Below are 21,818 nucleotides of genomic sequence, written 5' to 3'. Positions count from 1 at the left end.
CCAGTTGATACAAAATAGTTGGACTTCCAAAAAGCTTTGACAAGGTCCCCCCATCAGACGATTTTTAACTAAGGTAGTCATGGGATTATAGGGAATGTCCACTTGTGGATTAGAAATTGGCTCAAAGATAAAAAGCAAAGTGTGAGTATATATGATCAGTTTTCAGGATGGAAAGAAATAAACAATAGGCCCCCCAGGGATTTGTGTTGGGACCAGTGCTATTTAACATACTCAGAAGTGATCTGGAAAAGAGTGTGAGTAGTGAGGTGACCAAATGTGTCAATGATACAAAATTATTCAACGTGGTAAAGACCAAGGCAGACTGAGAGGAACTATAGAAAGATTTGCCATGATTGAGTGAATAGGCAACTAAATGGCAGATGCCATTCAGTGTAGAAAAGTGTGAAGTGATGCACCTGAGCAAAAATACCTATACTTATACAATGGGCTCTGCATTATGTTACCAGACAGGAAAGAGATCTCGGAGTCACTGTGTACAGTTTGCTAAAAATATCAGCTCACTGCTAAGCAGCCATCAAAAAGGCAAATAAAATGTTCAGGATTATTAAGAAGAGAATTGTAAACAAAACAAAAAGGTATCATCATGCCCCTTCATAAATCCATGGTGATCCACAGCTTGAATACTGTGCCCAGTTCTGGTTCCCACACCTCAAAAAGAATATAGAAGAACTAGAGAAGGTCTAGAGAGGAGCAAGGATGTAGTAGGGTAGTATGGAGGGGCTTCCAGATGACGAGAGACTAAAGAAGCTAAGTCTATTCAGTTTAGGAAAGAGACACTTGAGGGGTGGAGACATGATAAGGGTTTAGAAAATACTAAACGGTAAAAAGAAAGTAAATAGGGATTTATTTATTTACTCTCACACAATACGAGAACTAGGGGTCATAAAATGAAACGAGTAGGCAATAAGTTTAAAACTAACAAAAGGAAGTTATTTTACACACAGCATGTCATTGAAGTGTGGAACTCACTGCAACCAGCTGTTGTGGAGGTTGACAGTTTAGCCAGATTCAAAAATGGACAAGTTCTTGGAGGAAAAGGGCATCTGTAGCTATTGAGCATGGGAGTTAGGCATACAGCCTCTGAGTTAAAACTCCCTAGACCTTAAATGCTGGAGACTGTAAGTGAGAAAGGAACAGTGGAAAAAAAAATCCTGGTTATATCCTGGTTCATTCTCCCTTTCAGCATCATCCACTCTTTAACATTGTGTGATACAGGATTCTGAGCAAGATGGACCTATGGTCTGTCCCAGTAAATGGCAATTCTTATGTTCTTATCATATTTCCTTGTTTCAAATGCACACCCCAAATTACAACAGCTGATTTTAGGAAAAACTGTGTATTGTATCCAAGAAAATATAGTAGTTATAGAAGCTGCCCATACTATATGGAGAAGGAGACAAGAGGTGTTGTCAACTTAAAAAGAACAGCATAGCCCTACTTGAAAACAAGGCAAAATAGCTCAAAGTGGTCAAAGAACATGTCCCAAGATTCATAAGGGGCATTTTTACACATGCTCCAGGAAGCGCTGGGGAGCACTTTAATAAGCAAGGGCTTTTAATTAAAAGTGCCTGAGTGTCCCATGTACCAGCATCCCCCATGCTGAAAAATGGTGGCAGGGCACTTTGAACTAAAGCTCATCAAACAAGCTTTAGTTCAAAGCACCCCACCACCATTTTACAGCGCAGGGCACTAATAAATGTGATGCCAGGGTCTGTTGGAGCACATTTATTTCCATGCTCCAGTGCACTCGATTAATCAAGTCTGCTTCAACCTGCTGTGAAACAATCTCTTAGAATCTCTTGAGTCTTTAAGAGGAGGCTGGATGAACACCTTGCTGGGGTCATTTGACCCCAGTACTCTTTCCTCCCATGGCAGGGGGTCAGACTCGATGATCTGCTCAGGTCCCTTCTGACCCCAGAAACTATGAAACTATGAAAAGTATTCTTGGTTAATTGAAATTTTGATTTCACGCACCTCAGGCTCATAACGAATGACAATGTCAAAGTCCATGGTAAAGGGAATATTGTTGAAAATAAATCTTAATCCAGCTCCATTTGAAACACGGGCAAACCCAGACCCTGTCCATGTGACAGGTTTCCCAGGGAGAGGCTGTCTGAAAACAATGTCCAGAACAGAGTTCCTTCCAAATTGGACTGAACCCTGCAAAGAGATACGGACACTTTAAACAATCAATGGTATGTGCACAAGCTTTGAAAAATTGTGCGCTTTTGCCATGTACTTTATTACCTTCAGCAGCTAGTCAGCATCACCTAATAAACAAGCAAAATATGTGCTGTTAACCCCCACCCTCATATATCTAACAGAAATGAATCTACAATCCAAGCAAGTTGTAAACATTGAAAATAGGCCTCAAATTATGAAAAAGGGTTTTTCTTCTCTCCTGGTTAGGTTTTCCTTTGTAATGAAATCTTTGAGTCTGAGCTTATAGTCTATACCTGGCAAAATTACCTGTGTACGTAGACAGGTTTTCTTGAATGATTTATGTAATATCCAACCCATTTGTGTACTGAAAAACTCAATTGTGAGGTGCAGGCCTGCATATTCTACATTTATAGTCAGCAGTGGTTTACTCTATCCCAGGCCCAGTGTTCTTGTGGCAGTGTTAAACATCAGCAGCACTTGTTGCATCCTTTGTCATTCAATTGTTGTATTAGCTTACCTGTTTCAGACCTATTTTTCTCATGCTTTGTTTCTTACTCCTGTTAAGTATAATCTTTCCATTTTCAATTGTGAAATCATATCCTTGCTGCTGGAAATAGATATCACACCTTGGAAAAGCTGTTGGCTTAACCTTAAAAGCAAAAAATGGAGCATTTAGATGACAGCACTTTTAAATGAACAACTGCTCTGTAATTTCAAAATTAAAAAAATAGGCTAAATTATTTGCTGATATACATTTATATAACTCTAAGAATTTGGCACAGAAAGTTTAAAACTCTCCCACTCACTTTGTTATAAATAACTTTTATTTCCATGTGCACAATTATACATTGCTTTAGACTATATCCCAGAAAACTGTTTTCTATATCATTATTGGCATGTAGGTTGATAAGTGCTAGCAATTAAAACTGAACATTTTCATATGTAAACTGCAATTAAATAATGGTTACTATTACTCCTTGCAGATTCTGGATGACATAAAGGAGTGACACTGGTAAAAATCTTGGCGATGTAGAAATCTTGTTTCCAGCAGAAACAGGCTTGCACTCTGCATGCAAATTAACTGTCTATATTTGGATATTCCCCCAAAAATATTCTGGGAAACTGAAGTATGACTTAGTTATATAAAAACCTGAAAAACTTGGCCAGTTCAGAGTCAGTTTCTAAAACCATGTAAGTGAGTCTATGGGATCATAATGGAACTAGATTCTCCCTCCCATCACAGCTACCCTAAAGCTGACATAATGAAACAGAGATGATTACCATCCCCTCAGGTGCCATAGAAAGATAGGACTGGAAAAGGCCATTTGAGCTTTCAAATATAGTTCCCTGTGTTTGCAAGCAACCGTTTGTCTAAAAAGTTCCTTAAGACCATCCACTCCACAGCTGCCACACACTGCCAGAGCTTCCTTTCTACACAAGCTGTGTGAACATCAGAGATAAGATACTATGGCTAGGGTTATTCCTGCCCCTTGGCAAATTCAGCTGCCATAATGGCCTCCTGGGGTCACTGGCCAGTGAGAAAGATCCTTAGGATGCTCAGATTTACAGCAGGGAGGGCCCATAACTGGAGAAAGCAAAGGACACCTGGGTGTATTTCTCTTAGCTCCAGGAGTAAGTGCTTCAGTCAGTGGAGTTCACTGACTGAAGGAGGAGTGCCTTTTAAATTTGCAAAGGTGGAGAATCTACTTTCCCTGACTCATCTTCCTTTCTCCTACTAATTTCTTCTTCAGCTACAGCACCCTCTCCTTGGCACCCACTTTTCACTTTCAGCAGCTGAGACTCTCTTACACCAATTTAAACCACCTTATGCATGCTGTTCATGAAAACAAAACAACCTACCAGCAGTGCAGATCCAGAGAGTGCCTTTGCATGCTCTGCTTCATAGGTATAATAATCCAGTGGTACAAAGAAGTAGCCTGGGGATGGTTCATTACACTGACGGCCCATAATATTAGGGAGACATTCACACTGACCGTCATTTGATGAGCATCTGACAGAGGAAATGGCAAGGGTGTGGTATAAAAGAATTAATAATGTATGTATCTTTACAGCCCACCCAGGGGACAGCTATTCTACCTTTGCTTTCTGTCCTTATTGCTCCTTTCTCAGTAAAACTGCCTCCATTTAAAAATAATTTTCTAGCAACTCACTGTCATTTCTTGCTTCTAATGCCCATGTTTCCTTATTAATCTGTTAAAAGAAGCAAAAGCTGCTCACATGCTGGTTTTCTGTGATAAAAAATCACAAATTCTCTGATGAAAAATCATGAATTATCTGACAACCCCCCCAATGCATTATTAAAATTAAAAGCCCCCTGCAGCACCCCCAACCCTGCTGGTGCCCCTTACCCAACCCCCAGTGCATCCCTAAGCCCTGCTGGTACCCCTCACTTCTCCCAAAGCCCCCCCCCGCCCTTTTGTTGCCTCTTACTGCCCCCAAAGTCTCCCCCAATACTGCTGGTGCCTCTCACTGCCCCCAAAGCTCCCCCAATACTGCTGGTGACCCTCACTGCCCCATAACAGCCTACTCTTGCCCCCCCCACAGCCCCTGCCACCCAGGCCTGCCAGAGGGGCCCTCAGCTGCCAGGGCTATGGGGCCAAGGTCCCAAGTCTACAGCTCCCTGCCCCCAACAGCAGGCAGCTGCAGCAGAAGCAGCATGGAGCTGACTCCCCCACTGATGCTGCCTGCTCAGGCAGGGATGGGGCTGGCTCCTGGCTCCTCCCCAGCCCTGCCAGTGCCCCCCAGCCATGGCCTGCAACCCTCCAGCCCTTCCAGAGGGGCTCCCAGCCCCCCTGCAAGCCCCACTTACCACACAGGCTACAGGAGAAGAGTGAGGCTGAGTTGAGCTGAGCAGAGCCATGGCTGATTGAGAATCTCAGGCCCTGCCCTTCTCCTCCCCCTCTGGGCAGGGCTGGGGGTTTCCTGCCCTGTTTGCAAACAGCTTTTGCAGGCTGGAGCTCAACCAGCCTGCAGAGCTGTTTGCAAAATCAGGGAATCCATGGGCTTCTCTGATAAAAGGAGAAATCTGTGTTTTCTGTGATAAAAAGGGGAAATCCATGGTTTTCTCCATTTTTCCATGGGGAATGGAAAACCTGGATCCCTGCGTCATCAATCTACCCATTCCACAAGTTGCAACATGTTGGGTATTCACTAGTTTTGACTACTGAATTGTGAGCATATGAGCAGAGCTAGGAAAAAGCCAGGGCAGAGTGGCACCTTAGAGACCAACTAATTCAGAGAGACATACACTTTCTTAATCAGCTGTTTACTTCATCATGTGCCCATGAATATAGTAAACCTACTGTTGCATGGGTTAAGTCTATATATGCTAGTGTCTGCTTTCAAGCAGTAGAAAAGGCTCTAGCTGAACAAAGTCTAGGCCACTGGTATTTGAAAAGACTGGCTGCCTAGGCACATATTAGGCAGCCTATGTTCTAATTAGAACATTCCAGTGTGGCGTCACCATCGTGTGTATAAGCCCCCACACATTTTAAAATGGATGTGGGGGCACTTTATCTAAGCCTTGTCTAATGAGGTTAGATAATGTATCCCACAGCCATTTGTAAATGTGCAGAGGCTTAATAAACATGACAAGTGTTTCAATTAGAGCAGTTCACCAAGAACTGCTCTAATTAAAATGCCCCCCCAAGCACGTGTATGGGCAGCCATTGGTTCTAAAGCTAAGCATTTTTAAAGCAAAAATAGTTCTGTACATGTGAAAATAAAGCATTTTTAAGTTTTCAAACATGAATGACAAATCTCAACTTCAAAAACATCATTCCTATCTAATTGCACAAAACTGGGGGACCTGTGCCTCCCGAATTGAGTCAGAATGGTTTGTACTTTTTTTCAAAACAATCTCAATACTTAATAGTTCAAAGTTTGCTTTAGAGAAAGAGACAAGAAGATTTTCAATCATCCTAAGACTCCATTTAAACCTCACTAAAAATTTTACAAATTCTTACATACCAGAATGATTTTATATTGTTCACATATGATGGAACTGTGTCTTTCAGCTTTTGGTCTCTCCATTTACACTGAGAATCTTATAACCCAACTAGATTGGCACAATATTTCATAAAAATTAAAGAACTGGATGAAACTTCAAAATGGGAACAAACTTACAGGCTATTGTAGGCTCCACCAATGTCACACTCACATGGAGAACAGCCATACAAACTGTTCTCAAGTCCCCAGTATCCTACCTATGAAAATAAAAGAAAATGCATTGATTTTTTTAATTGTAAATACTTAAAAACTTAAATTACAACTGGAAAACAATTCTACTTTGATTGGGAATATACTTTACTTAGTGAACATTACACATGTAACTGCCTCAGTGAAATGTTATGCACGTATGTAAATATAGACAGGATTCAAGACAAAAGAAAAACATATCAGTAAACTACACAATACTGTAACAAAACTGAGTGGAATATTACTAAATAGTAGCGCCTGTAGGTGCCCCTTAATTTCGGTGCCTGGGGCAGACACCCCACTCACTGACCTCCCCCCTTGCTCTGGCACTGTTTGAAAGCATTTAAACATTTCAGAGTTATTTTAACTCTAGGATAGATAAGACTTATTGTTTATCTAATGCTTGAGATTCATTACTGTTGCTAGGTTGATTAGCTGTGACTGGTCAGAGAAGCCTCATGGTACTGTTCCTGCTCCTGCCAGGAGGGGTGTTCAAACAGTAAAGAAACAAGGGACATATCATTACTTAAACAGCCAGATAGTGTGCAAGCACTTACAGTTTGAACTCTCCCCAGTGTAAAACTCAACATTTGATTTCCACAGATATTTGCAGATGGGATTTTGTAATTTATTTTCTTTCTCTGAGTGCTGATTTCAATCAACTGGATTGCACAAGTGTTCACAAAAAGTAAACATAAAAACTCCTAATTATACGTGAAGTGAGTCATTTAGACTTCCAAGTGAAGAATCATATTCTTTGCAACAGGTATCCAATCCTAACTATTTACTATCTATGATTTCAGCAAAAAAAGTACAGTAGAAATGGGCACAAGCTGCCAAGTTTTGTTATGACAGTGATTATTATTTATTTAACTATTTATTAGATTATGGAGTTAGATCCATAGTCACTCAGGAGTATTCTTGTGAGGAGATGGCAATTGTCTTCCAGTCAGGTTATCTGGGATGCTGTAAAAACTGTTGGTGTCAAAAATAATAATAATCTTAAGGCAGTGAAATTTTAGGGGAGTCTGCTGGGGAATGGCTTTGAGCATTTCTAATAAAGTCAGCACGGTTATAACACTTCTTGGGTTAGGTCGTCTCAAGACTTGATCCTGTTCTGCTGAAATCATAGAAATTAAGGGCTGGAAGGGACCATGAAAGATCATCGAGTCCAACCCCCCTGCTCAGGGCAGGAATATTGCTGAGATCAACTGATTCCAGCAAGGTGTCTGTCCAGTCTCCTCTTGAAGACTTCCAAAAGCAAGGATATTTCACTACGGACCTCATTAAGAGAAGGAACAAGGTGTAAGACATAATTAAATCATAATGGGCACCTGTGAAGACCAAGTTTTTTAGGCTACACTTAATCAGAATTGGTGAAGAGCCTCAGCTGGCTGCTCTTACAGTAAGGATCATTTTTACAATACATTAGATCATAGTTTCTCAACCTGTGGTATACGTATGGGGTACGTGAGACACAGGCAAGGTGTATGCGGGTATACCAATACTCTCTCTCGTGCCTTCTTTTCCTCTCTAAACTACAGCAAAAAATTTGGTGCGTCACACACTGCACAGCGCTTTTTTCCTCTCTAAACTATAGCAAAAAATTTGGTGCGTCACACACTGCACAGTGCTTTAAATTCCCCAGTAATAATTTGGCGTTTAGGGGGTCAGCCCTCCCAGCTTTGGGAAACATCACCTCTAGCTTACGTACATACTTGAGTTGTGCACCCCTGGTGTAAAAGGTGGAAATCCTATCCACACCAGATCAGACATCTGTTATATCGCAGCTTTATATATACAGCCCTCCTTCCAACATATAGCACACATTAGTCTGTAAATATAAAATCCCCTGGAAAATTGAGTGTTGGGGTACTTATTAAAATTTTCAGAAGTTAAAGGGTACTTGCTACTTAAAAGGTTGAGAAACTGCATTAGATGACCTATCTGGTATTTCCACTCAGAATTGTTCTGTATTCTCTTTTAACAAGGAGAAAGGAGATAAAAGAGGGGAAAGAGCTTAGAAAGCGTGTGATAGAAGGTACTGTATGAAGCAACAATGGAAGTCTGCTGAATACATACAATGCATTCTTCACAACGTTGCCCAGTGGTGAACCGCTGGCAGAGGCACTCTCCAGTCACTGGGTCACAGATTGACAAAGACAAACTACCAAAAGGATTACAGTTGCACGCTGTAAGGAAACAGGACCACCTCTGTTAGTGCCACTGCCAAAAAGAAATCCTACATTTACATTGGCAGTGAATTCACAAATAACCACTGCTTTCCTCTGTCTGGAGATCACACTGCAGAACAACACCTGCTGAATTCAGTTAGCCCTTAGCAGACTGGATATTCCTTAGGGATGGATAATTTTCTTCAGGTATTTTTGGTGGAAGTGATATCAGGAAGTGCTCTGCTGGGGCGCAAAGGATGACTGGCAAGCGGATCAGACCCTAGGAAGAAGTTCTGTAAGGATTTCTGCTATGGTCCTGCATTCTCCTTCAACCCACACATTATCATTTTCATTTTTGCTAACATGATCCTACTTAACAAACATTTACAATAGAGATAATAAGTGCAAACATGTTCACAAAAATCAGACAGTGCTTGAGGTGAAGGGCACATACTTTTCTTTAAAATTGTCAAAGAAATGACTGGCTGAAAGCTCTCAAGAGTAGTGCAGACAGCAGCCTGTCCACTCTGACACCCAGTGCACCATCTCTGGAATACACTTGCTCTGTAACAACAGAAGGGCCCTGAATCATTCCTCAAGGACCCTTCTCACATAGCAGGGCAGACCTTGCTTGTTTGGCATCTGCTCCAGGTTGATGCACATAGAATTTATGTTAACTGGATTTTTTAACCCTATACCTTAAAAATATGAACAGGATATTCCCCAATAGATTTGGGGGACATAGGCTTGCCTCCTTGGTAGATGACTTCAAAATTCTTTTGAAAAAGTAACCCAGGTCATGACTTTACAAGAGATGATATAAGATGCTTGTAGTGTGCATTTGTCTCCATCATTAATCATTAAAATGACAGCTAAGCATTGCAACTTTGGATAACTAACGTGGTGCCAGTCAGGAAGGACATACATTGCCAGAAGGGTGCTAGACACTGCACTCATAAAATCCATCTCCTCTATGTCTGATTCTCAGTAGACTCTTTTATGATGACTAAGACATCCTTTGCCTTATTTTTTTTATAAGAAACATAATTCTAATCACCTATTTAGAAGCCCTTCTACTTCAAATAAAACATTGCACAGATTGTTTGAGGTACTCTGTTTAGTAAATCGCTAGTGTATTTCCAGTCCTGCTCCTCTTTGTTTCAGATACTGCACCAATCACATTGCCTGGAAATGAAGTTTAAAGTAGGCAATATGTATGTAATTTTTAACTACCTCTCGTGGTTAGAAAGTAAGTTTTGAAAGAAGAAGATGGCAGTTCACATACACTGACAGCCCAGAGGATTGCTGCTGCTCAGCCCATAGTAGTTTGGCTTGCACTTGTCACAACGGACTCCTTCAACATTCTCCTTGCAAAGGCATCGACCAGCAAGACTTCCAAGAGTGCGGTCTGTGTGGCTTTCACACTGTCCACTGTATAATGTACCTTCTGGGTCACAGTCACAGGCTACAAACACAAACAGAAACATGAAAAGAATAACTTCAGGCATAAGAATCTATATACACATTATATCATTGCCATTAATTAAATATGTGTATTCTGACAGTGCCTAGAAACCTTAATGAAGGCAGGATCTGCATTATGTGAAACACTGTACAAGAAAAGCCCCTAGTTAAGAATTCTGTGAAGGGCTTCCAGATAATGCACCCTGATGTGGGAGGTACTCTGGCTTTGAAGAAAGACACAGTAGGCACGTCTACATATGCATTTGCTGCAGCACCAGTTTACTCAGAAGTAAATTACTCGTGAATAAACAGTACCGGGCAGGTGTCTACATGTGTAGGAAAGCACCAATCTGGTCCCGTGTCCCAGGGCCCTGAAATAGGCCCCTGCTGCTAGCAGGGGGAACTCCAGGCTCCAGCTGCAACTGCCAGCAGCTGGCAGCCCTTTTCAAAGGCCCACCCCGCTTGCTGCTCTCTGGCCAGCCACTTTCCCAGCCAGAAGCAGCATGCATAGTGGCAACACTCTCCTCACTGACTCTGCTTCCCCATGCCATGGCTGTTTCTGCCCCTGGCAGCAACGGCCAGCATCCCCTACTCCTGCTGGCCACTGCGTTGGCCCTGATGACCTACCACACTGAATGCTGCCTGGCTCACAGCAATCTCACCCCTCCAGCTCCCCCACTTGCAGCACCTATCTGTATCTGTCCACCAACCATGTGCCATCCAGGGCTGCTGCCATGCACCTGGACCCCGCCTGACTGGCTGGACCCCACCAGGGACACTGACAACAGGCTCCAGGATGTCACCGCTGGGGCCACCCTCACCCTTCTGGGCCTCCAGCCCCACTGCCTTTGGGCCTGCCAGGCCACCCAGGACTGGTGGCGGCACATTGTACAGCACACCTGGGACAACAGGCAGCAGCTGGAGGCCTTCAGGGTGGCTTAGGCCACCTTCAGGGATTTTCTAAAGCAGCTCCAGCCACATCTGGAGTGGCAGCATACAGCCTTGCATCTGCCCCTCCCTGCAGACACCTGGCTGGCCCTAGCCCTGCTTAAGCTGGCCATGCCCACTGGCTTGCAGTATGCTGGCCACCTGTTTGGCATGGGCAAGGCCACTGCTGGGGAGGCCATCCTGGAGGTGTGCGGCACCCTCCAGGACATGCTGGGGGACACCGTGCTCCATGTACATGACACCCTGGTGGTGGTAGCAGGGTTCCACACCCTGGGATTCCTCCACTGCATTGAGACCCTGGATCCATCATTGCCCGCCCCATGGAGACCACCCCTATTACAGTCAGAGGGGCTTTCACTCTGTGGTGCTCCAGGCCATCGTGGACCAAAGTGCCTTCATTCACATGAGGGCTTGCTGGCAGGCAGCACCCATGATGTCCTTGTGTTCTGAAACTCTAGCCTGCTGGGCCTGGTGAAGAGTGGGCACTTTGCTTTGTACTGCTCCTGCCCTGGCTCATGCAGGCCTACACTGGCCACCTGAACCCCCACCAGGCCCACTTTAACAGCTGCCTTGGGCCAGACCCATGCCCTGGTGGAGTGTGCATTCGGGTGCCACAAAGGCTACTGGTGCACCCTCACTGCCCATGTCAAGTTTGCTGAGGACAACCTCCCCTGGGTCACTGTCACAGCCTGCGTGCTGCATAACATCTGTGAGTCCCTGGAACAGCTCTTCCATGAGGCCTGGGTGGAGGAGTAATGGCAAGCAGAGGATGCCTGGCAACAGGAGTGCCACCTGAGGTGGCAGTGGCAGGCACCCCCCCACACACACTCCCACCGAGGTCCCAGCACAGCCACACACTCACCGGGGGGGCCAGGGCACTAGGTGTGGGAGGCACTGGCTGACCACCTCCTCCAGCACTCTGTGCTCTAGGCTACTTGCACTGCCACCCATGGACCCCCCACCCCCTCTGCCCACCCTCAGCACCACACTCACTGCAGACACATCTCAGAAGAACAAGTTTTTATTTCTCTCACATCAACCACAACCCCCCTCCCCCATCTCTCCCCAACAGAGTCCCCCTCCCCGCTCAACAAACAGAGCCCCTTCATCACCTACCTACCAACCAACAATAAAAAAACCTTCCTCCCCTGAAAACTATGTACAATGTTATTTGTGTGCCATCCTGGCCTGCCTCCCCAACCCCGTTCCCAGAGCAGGACAAGCCAGGCTCCTGGCAGCACCTGCTGCCACAGCTCCAAGCCCCGTTTCCCTCTCTGCCTCTCACAGGCCAACCGCTCTGCTGCACTGGTGCCCAGGCTCGGGGTGGTGCAGAGCTCCCAGACAAGTGGGACAAGGAGCCAACTGTGCCTTTGCCCTCCCTGTAGAAGTATTCTCTAGGGAGGTGCCAGCCACTCCCCATGGCGCTTCTGTGCCCTGAGTGTGTGTCCTGGGCAGTGTGCAAGGAGCTGTTCATGCAGACCAAGGGGTGCCCAACCCACTATGCCCTGCTGCTGCTGATGGCCACGGTGCCCCAGGTACATTTGTGCACCTGGCATGGAACGCTGAGATACGACGATGTGTGGGGCAAGCCTGGGCTGCCCCACAACTTACACTGCTGTCTGGAGGGCTACCTGTGGCTGGGCTACATGTCCCTACTGCTGAAGAAGACATCACTGCCAGCATTGATGCACTCCTTGGCATGTGAGAGCCCCATGCCTATTTAGCTGTGGGGACATCAGCTGCTTAATAAGGGCTGCACCGTCTCCTGCCTCCCCCATGCTGGGAAAGTGGGGAGGAGCCCAAGGCCAGAGGAGTGTGGGTGGGCCAGGTAAGGTGGGGGGGCAGGGCCAGGACCAGGGGCAGGGGCAGGGGTAGGAACAGGGGCAGAGGCAGAGACAGGGCCTGGGGAGGGCACTCCCCTCAGTGTGGGCCTTAACATGTGGCTGGGGATAGCATGGCTGGCAGCTTCATGTGGCCACAGCTGTCGGCGATGGCATGCAGCTCTGGGTGGTGTCCTTGGATGGCAGGGTGCAGCAAGTGGGCGCCTGGCTGGGCCCTGCACCCCAGGAAGGAGTTGGTGCCGCTGGAAGCCAGCAGTGTCACAGCTGACTGTGCCTCACGGCAGGGCTGGGGCTGCAGAGCTGGCATAGCAGATGTTGGCCTGGGCTATCTGAACTGCTGGTGGAGACTGCTCAGCAGGATGGGCTGCTGGATGCCCAAAGGGCCCTCCACAGGTGACATGTAACCATGGGTGCCATGCCAGGGTGGGGGCTCAGGCAGGCCACTGATGTTGCTGTAGACAGGGTCTACAGGGCAAGAGGATGTCTGTCAGCTGCCACGTAAAGGGCATGAACTTACGAGCACTCCCTGACTAATGTTTGTGGTCGGTGTGCAACTCACTGTGCCCACAAGGCCTTGACCTTTATGTGGCCCTGCTGTGCAGACCAGTTGTGCCTACATTCCCACATCTGGCCTGACAGCCCGTCATAGACATGGGTGTTGGAGCGCCTGCCCCGCTCAATCTGATGCTGCGCCTCCGCCTTGCCCCACAATGCCATGAGGTTGCCAGTCTCCTCCTGCAACCAGTTGGGCCCCAGGTGGCAGGCATGGGCATGGGCATGGGTGTCAGTGAAGATGTTACCACTGGGGGTCCCATGCCACCTCCCCAGGCCTCTGTGTATTTGTCCCTGTGCTGCCAGGCCTGGGCAGCTGCCCACAGAACCCAGCGCAGGGGCCTGGTGTGGCACTGACAGCTATGCGGCTGAGGCAATGCCCCTCAGCACCTGCAGGCTCAGGGCAGGGTGCTGGGGGTGAGTTGCAGGCAGATGGAGCTGGCCCTGGCAGCCATAAGCTGCCTGCAGCTGGGCCTGGCTGGAGCCTGCAGCAGCCTACAGGCCTGGACAGCACAGGCCTGGCAGGTGTGCGGCACTGCAGTGCCAAGCAGCAGCACCACAGTGCAGGCAGGCTGGTAAGGCTAGCCTGCAGCTTGCCCAGATGGACACAGGGCCTGGAGTCACCTAAGGTTGCCTGCTGGTGTGCCCCAGGGTTCAAAATGCCCACAGGCTTTTAAAAACCTGAGGCAGGAGCTGCCATAGAGGCAGAGCTGACCTGGAAGCAAATTTGCTCCCAGGTTACATCTATACATGCATTATTGTATAGTAACTACATGATTAAGGGTTTTTACTGTGCAGTAAGCATGCACGTGGGTAGATGCACACACTTACTGCACAGTAAACTACGCTACTGCTCAGTTTAGCATCTCATGTAGATGTGCCCGGTTTCTTCCAATAATTTTTGTGAGGAAGGATGAGTAATGTGCACCTTACAGAACAACTAAATCATATACATATATATATATTCTGTTTACTTAATTTCAGTATCTATCTATTTATCTATCTATATATACATAGATAAATTTATCTGTACATAGATAAATAGATAGATATATCGTAGCATAAGCTTTAGAGAACCCAAGCTCACTTCATCAGATGCTGTCTCTACCTCTCTATTTATAGCTGCCCACATTTGTGATGATTTTCTGCACAATGGACAATTTTTTTATGGATTTCATTGCTTAAGTATGATCAGCTATAGCTAAAGTTAAGTGAAGAGAAGAAGGTGTATTAAAAAGACACTGGTCTAACCTGAGGAACCTAACTCAAAAGAAGTTTCATATGAAGTTTCATATCATGAAACTAATTATGTGAAACTTCATATGAAACTTCTTTTGAGTTAGGTTACTATTTTTACAGCTGTATAGAAAATTAACTGAACTGATGAAAAAGAGTTTGGAAAGAATAGAGATAACTGAAGCTGTTTAATTTTGAACCAATTCCTATGAGAAAACAGTGACCTTACGGAGGCATGCATGAGGGTCAGAAATCATTCTGAGTGGGTCCTGGTAAAAGAAAGGTTTGCACTGGTCACAATGTTGTCCCATGGTATTGTGCTGACAGTCATCACAGACGCCGCCACTGATGCCATGATTAGCTAGGTACACTGCCATGTCAAAATGGCATCTGTCAGAATGGCCATTGCAATCACATTCTGAAAGAGAACACAGTGGTATAATTGTAGTTATCAGTAGAATGACACTAATGTCTCAATGCCCTGAACAGGACCAGGGCCTGAACAGGAACAATGAGTGTCTATACACATGCAGTGTGTCCCCACACTGAAAAATAGCAGCAGGGGTGCTTTAATTAAAGTTCGTTTGACAAGCTTCAGTTAAAGTGCTCCTGCCACCATTTTTCAGTACAGGGACACTGATACACGTGACACTTTGGGCACTTCAGTTAGAACTCCCTTTGTGCCTAGTGATGCAAATTAGTGGCTCTACCAGGTTCAGGGGGAATTCTCACTTGTGTTTAGTTAAGGTTTAGTTAAGGTTGTATTTTTACAATTGTGGGACTGGAGCCTAATTAAAGACAAGCTGGAATAAATAAATGTAGCAACAGCAGGGCAAAGGGACGGTAAAAACAGCCCATTCACTTGATTAGATAAGTTAGCAATTTCCAGCATGGATGGTTGTGAATAATTTTGAACTATTGTTCTGAATGAAGATGCACAATTTAAAATATAGAACAATCAATCAGCATAAGCATCCACTGACTGTTGTGACTGCAAGATACAGGAATCAAAGTATTAAAGGGAGAGTTACTCCTGATTTTATAATGTGCAATGTAATGTTGACCCCAATTACAGAGACACCATAATTGTTTCAGTCTCTCTCAAACATGTTCAGGGGCAGAGGGAAATTGAAAAAAATCAGAAGACAGATAAAAATAGTACCTTTTTAGACAAAGTTATTTGGTTCCAGTCTCACAATTTTGGGGGTATGACTCATGATTTTGAACTTCTGAATCTGTCAGTGCTGCGTAAGCATCACTGATTACTTGTCATTCTGTTTTGAATACAGACACATATATTTTTTCCCTGATTCACCCTGGACAGCTGCAAGGGCAATAGAGCAGAGCTATTCTATTGCATGACCTTATCTCAGGTAATTAGCCCACAAGAGCAGAACTGGGTCCTAAGTTTCCATAAGTATAAAGATTGCGCTGTAAATAACAAAGCTCCACTGAAGTCAAGCTTACAGTAATGGAAGACCTGTCCCAATTCGTGCAATGCATGCTCTTTTATTTGAGATGGTTCCTGGTGCTTTATTCTTTCCTTCATCTATTAGTTTATACATAAATTGTCTGATTCTGATTTCAAGCAGTTTCACCAGTGTAAACACTCATTGGAGTTATTCATTATTTTCACTGATGTAATCAATCTTAGGAACAGGAACAGGGTGCCTGTAGCTGTTTTCAGAATGGGAGGGGGAAAAGGGAACAGAAGGAGGTCAGTTTGTTGCTATGGGAACCCAGCTACAGGCTCCCAGCCCACAGCTAGATTCTCCTCCCCCCTGGAACCAACAGGGAACTTCTGTTTGGTCTGGGATAAGGTTGTAACTCAGAATGCTTTGCAGAAATTGTTCTGAGTTACAGGTGGGAGCTGCACTTCTGTCTGCACCTTAGCGACCAGAGGTCAGGTGCAGAACACACTTTGGCTCTTTATGTCACTTGAGAAGCACAAAGGAGCTAAAGTGTCCTGGTGAATCTGTTCCAGAATTTCTTACATCTTTTTTGTCCAGCACTATGTCTCTGTGAATCTGAAGACCCATTAGAATTTTGTCAATAAAATATACCCCAGGGCTTGGACAAATGCTCACTTGAAAGAGCTTCAAAAGGAGGGGGGAACTACAGCTTGGGAGCAGACAACAGCTGCTATGCTGCTTACCAATATTTTTATTGGTAAAAAGGGTTGTGCACTAACTGACAAATAATCCTTTTCATCATCATTGCCTTTTTCTATTCACTTTCCTTTGACTCTTTCTGGAAAATAGTAATTTGAAAGGGCTTATCTTTCCTGAGAGCCACATAAATGCTGCTTTATGTCACCAGGAGAGGTATTGGTGTAGATACAGTGCTTCCTTCACACTGTATCACTGACATATCAGTCTCTTTAGGATCCTCCATTATGTTGGATTTAAGAGTGAGAAATGAGCCCCCACAAAAGTGTTGTTCCTCTTTTAGGCAACACTCGGAATTGTACTATGCCAGCCACCCCTTTGTTGAAAATTATGAATAATTTTTTCAGGCACGTTTGCAAGAATTATCCTGTGATCCTTCCGCTGGCCTCCAGGGAGCATCATTGTAGAATTCTTTACACCTCTCACAGGACAAGCCATCAGTGTTGTGCTGGCAGATACATTTACCATGAACCTGCAGCATATTAGAAAAAAAACACATTTTCTTTAATCCAGTGGCTTTGTGCCATTCACAGGAGGAATGTATCCTGCCCTCCCATTCCCTACATTTTTTTCTTTCACAAAGAATAATAATACATCAGTATTTTCTTTCTGCAAGCTGAAAACCTCCACAGTGCTGGAATCAGATCAGGTTGCTTCCATCTGCATCTCAGATGGAAAACTTTTATATGTAAATTATGCAACCCTATATTCCTGGTGTTTATTTTGCCTCCAGAAAGTTACAGATTTAGACTGACTTTCCCTTCCCTGAAGATGCAAACTTTAAATCTACAAATTTGTCAACAGAATTCCCAAATTAAATCATGCAATCCTTCCATATATTGTTTACTGCTTGCACAGTTCAGTGTACTTATATGTGCTGGGTACATTCCCCTCTAAATGCTATAACCCAACATATGCCATATAAATATGCTGTGTAAACATATCTAAGTGACATTAGGCTCATACTATGCCAGCAAGAGCAGGAAAATTTAGAGCCCTCTGGCTCCCTCAGCTGACACAAACAATTCTCAGTTACTTAAACAAGAGGCTTGGACAATAACTAACCAATTTTAGAATAGTTGAACAAGTGTTAAGCAATATACTGCTACTGACAGAAAAATGAGTCTTAGACACTTTAATATAAAGTATAACGTATCAAGGAAAAATATTATTTCCAAACATAGAAGTAGATAAAATTATGTTCCTGAATTGGTGGACAATTTATTTTTCACAAATTTTGTTCTGTCAAATGTGGACCCACAGGACTTTTCTTTTGCCAAAATCTCTTTTAAGTTGTTGGTTTCTAGGAAGCCCTATTAGAGTTAGAGAACACGCTCAATAAAAGAGCCATTTGAGCCTGCACACAGCAAGGCTATTTATTGATTTATGTTTGCACCATTACAGGTCTGGTATTCCATGCTACTATCAACGGGTTCTGTGACAGCTAGTTTAGAAAGACTGCTTTTATGTCAAAAGTAGCCAGATACTGATCTCCTTTACAATGAAGCAGGGCTGTCCAACTGGTGCCCTGTGGGTTACATGTGGCTCAGGAGGGACAGCTCATGAAAGATACATGCAGCCTTCAAACAATCAAAAGGCAGCTTGTGGGCCCCAGTGGCCACATCTCCTGCTGTTGTGTGTTGGGACAGGGTCTGGAGATTCACATGCTGCCAGTTTACTGGTGGGGGGCTCCCTCCCATAGCATGCAGCCTGTGCAGTGCATGGCTCCAGGGCTGTACACTAGTGTTGGGTGACGCCCCTCGCTGTGCTTAAATTGGACAGCTCTGCCCTGTATGATCCGGCCAAGTGTTTTTATCAAAAAGGTAATGTTAAAATCCTTTCAATCCTTAAATTGTAAATAATCAGCTCAAGTATAGCTTTAAAAAATTGCCACATTGGGAATCTCCTTCCATAAAACTTACCATTCCAGGCTGATGGAAAACATCTCCCCGCAGTTTCTGCACTGGACTGCACTGGCTAGCATGTCCATTGCAAAAGCAGCTTCCACGGACAACCATTTCATAAACTGCATAATAATATTTTTCAAGGGGATCACGTTGCCTTCTTCCAAGTAAAGTATCTCCTAGTGTGTGGAGTTTTGTAAAGTTGATTCGCAGATTTGTTAAGGTGATGAGTTCTGTGATTTGAGAAAGAAAAGAGCTAAAATTATCCTAAACTCTGTTCATTTGAGACTATCTAGGGTAAAATCTTCAACTGGTATAAATCATCAATGTGCCTTTTGTGCACCAGGCAAAAAATCCACCATACCAAGGGAATCTACATAGGTAGAAGAGCTTGGTAGACCTCCTGACCCAGGTCAGTAGTGTAACTAAAGGTGGACAACAGGGGCAGTGGCAAGGTATAGGGGGTGCTTGTGCACCCCGAGAGTGCTGGTGCACTCCCTGACTGGCTGTGCTCACCGCTTTGGTGATGGGCAGGGAGGGCAGGCGGGAGTGCTGGTGCCCCCCCCTGCAAGTAACAGCTGGGAAGTGCGGTGATCGGCTGTCTTATGATCAGCCCTGGAGGGACACCCCCTGTCGGCAAGATTGGCTGCAGGGGGACTCTCCCTGGTCGGTGAGATCAGTCATGGGGGACCATTCCCCTGCCCCCCTCAGTGAGATTGGCCCCAGTTGCTGACTGGTTGCTGGGGGGGAGCATGTACCCCCCCAACTAAGGCGGCACCAGTCGCCCATGAACAGAGGCATGAGCCTCAGACTTAGAGGGGGCACAGGAACTTCAGCCACTGCTGGCTTGCCCACCGATGCTACTACCCAGGACACAGAATCTGGTTGTTTCACAGTGGTGGCATGTAGGGGGTGCACAGGGGTGGACATACACCCCGCAAGAGCACTGGTGCATCCCCTGACAGCAGCGTTCCCAGATAGGGGGGCAGGTGAGAGTGCTGGTGCCCCTCCTGAGAGTGCCAGCTGGGGAGCATGCCAGGAGAAGCGGTCCCGCTGCGGCTGATCCTGCTGACCCAGAAGTGCCAGTGGCACACCCAGAAGTGCTAAACACTGCCAGTTGTGGATCAGCGGGATCGGGCATGGGGATCCCTGTGTCCCTGGCCCGTGGGACTGGCCGCAGGGGACCACCCCCAGTCATTGACTCTCTGCTGGGGGAGCAAGGGCGGTAGACTCAGGAGGCACCAGTTCCCATTGTTATTTCTCTTCTGATCCAGATCCTTAAACGTGTTTCAGTACAAAAATTCCAACTATCCTAATATGTACCAGCCAAATATCTGTACCATTTAACACATATACCAGGGATGTCAAAGATATGGCCCACAGGTGCTGCCCCTAGTGCTGTCTGTGGGTTTCAGAATTGACTCACAGGCAGCATGTGGGGTGAGGCCAGAGGGCCCTGTGCTCTGCACATGGTGCCTACTCTGGCCGCTCTGGAACTGTGCCTTGGAGCAGCTACCACATGTAGCATGTGGCCCTGGAGTGGTGGAGTGGCCACTGTGTGCAGCATAGTCCCAGAGTGGCCAGAATAGGACCATGTTACACACAATGTCCTTTCTGGTTGTTTCAGGACATGGACTGGATCTAGCAAGTAGGGCCAGTCTGTGCATCCAATCCTGTCTGCAGAGTGGTTCTGCACCACTCATCCAGCCTGCAGGGCTGGATAAGTTTGATGCATCTAACATAGAGCAAACAAAATTGACTACATGTCTGTGAGAACAACCATATTATTCATACCTTGGATATATGGCACATAAGGGTTTTCTATTTCAAAGCTGGGATCCAAAGCTTTCAAGACAACCTGTAAAAACAAATGAATATATATATATATATACACATAAGCTTGCTAAGAACTTTTTTCCAACTACACAGTTGGTCTAATAAAATATATCACAACTACTCAAAGAACCTTGGCTACACACACACACACACACATATGTATATATATATATGCCCCAGCAGAGATTTATAATGAGCCAAAACCTACTGACAGGAGAAGCTTATGATTTAAAGTAGAAGAAAGACAAGTAAACCCTTAATATCAAAATTATGCTTAGTGGTCATCTTTTCATCACACATCTGTGTAACCCTATTGATGTCAACCCTTTTACAACCCTCATTTACAACCAGTGTAAATGAGAGGAGAATTAGATATGGTGGATACAATGTAGCTGGTTGACATCACAGTAAAATCTGAACTAAAACAAGCATTGACACAGAGCACTACCTCGCCTTCAGTGGAAGGCTCAATGTCTGAGTATCTTGAATCACAAACAATATCCCTCACTCCTCTTGCTGGACTGGAAGGGATGTTGGGGAAAGCAGCAGCGCAGTCTTGGGCAAAGTACCGGAAGGCTTTCCAGGTTTGACCAGAATCTGTGGAACGCTCCACCAGCATTGCTGCAGGCCGGAAGGTCTGTAAGAAACATTAGTTCAAGATCATTGAAATGTCTTTTGTAACAAGTTTGAGATGTAGCTTATTTTAAGCTCCAGTGAAGGATAATGAGAATTCCTTGCCCAGGGACTTGTAGGTCTATTAGCTGACTATGCATGCTACTGGATTCTTCGAAAAAGACTGCTAGATACTAGATATTAGTTGAAGCATATAACAAACAGATTTGTCAACTAAACTTTCAGTGAAAATGAATTGTCAGTGTTCTTCAAAAACATGAACAATATTAAGTATGCAATTTTAGTTCACAGAAATAGGTGCCCTCTGGAAACAATAGTATGTCAGTTAGTAATTAAAGAACATAACGTAATATATACTCACACAAAGACCAAATTTAAGCTTAATGAGCATTCTCATTCTTAATGAGTATTTAGGTATTTCCTAAATTCTGAATGCATGATATGGCAACCTTAATGTTCTTTAAATGCAGGCAGTCCTCGACTTACAACATTTTGAGTTACGTTTTGCACTTACAATGTTTATAAATTGACACCGTTTCAACTTTGACAACAGTTTTGACTTTACAAGAACCTGCAGCCAAGACTCCTGAGAAGACTCCAGCCAAGAACCCTTCAAAAAGTCCAACCAAGAGCCCTTCAAAAAGTCCAGCAGTCACCTTA

General features: G+C 44.9%; 1 protein-coding gene across 1 annotated transcript in view; it reads right to left on the bottom strand.

Annotated features, from left to right (window-relative positions):
• Positions 1 to 21,818, bottom strand: part of LAMB4 (laminin subunit beta 4) — a 92,388-nt gene that overhangs the window by 45,107 nt on the left and 25,463 nt on the right. Inside the window, exons 6-17 of the mRNA XM_019543542.1 lie at positions 20,974 to 21,162; positions 20,484 to 20,547; positions 18,708 to 18,922; positions 17,137 to 17,257; positions 14,847 to 15,035; positions 9,862 to 10,041; positions 8,485 to 8,594; positions 6,960 to 7,064; positions 6,331 to 6,410; positions 4,045 to 4,195; positions 2,702 to 2,833; positions 1,996 to 2,181 (exon numbers count right to left, since the gene is read on the bottom strand). Of these exons, the coding sequence (XP_019399087.1) occupies positions 1,996 to 2,181; positions 2,702 to 2,833; positions 4,045 to 4,195; positions 6,331 to 6,410; positions 6,960 to 7,064; positions 8,485 to 8,594; positions 9,862 to 10,041; positions 14,847 to 15,035; positions 17,137 to 17,257; positions 18,708 to 18,922; positions 20,484 to 20,547; positions 20,974 to 21,162 (1,722 nt within the window). The remainder of the gene's footprint in view (positions 1 to 1,995; positions 2,182 to 2,701; positions 2,834 to 4,044; positions 4,196 to 6,330; positions 6,411 to 6,959; positions 7,065 to 8,484; positions 8,595 to 9,861; positions 10,042 to 14,846; positions 15,036 to 17,136; positions 17,258 to 18,707; positions 18,923 to 20,483; positions 20,548 to 20,973; positions 21,163 to 21,818) is intronic.

The sequence above is a fragment of the Crocodylus porosus genome, unplaced genomic scaffold (genome assembly GCF_001723895.1).
Source record: "Crocodylus porosus isolate Cpor-Errol unplaced genomic scaffold, CroPor_comp1, whole genome shotgun sequence".
NCBI classification, from domain to species: Eukaryota; Metazoa; Chordata; order Crocodylia; family Crocodylidae; genus Crocodylus; species Crocodylus porosus.
The sequence above is the reverse complement of the archived record's forward strand: the minus strand, read 5'-3'. Positions and strand labels throughout refer to the sequence as shown.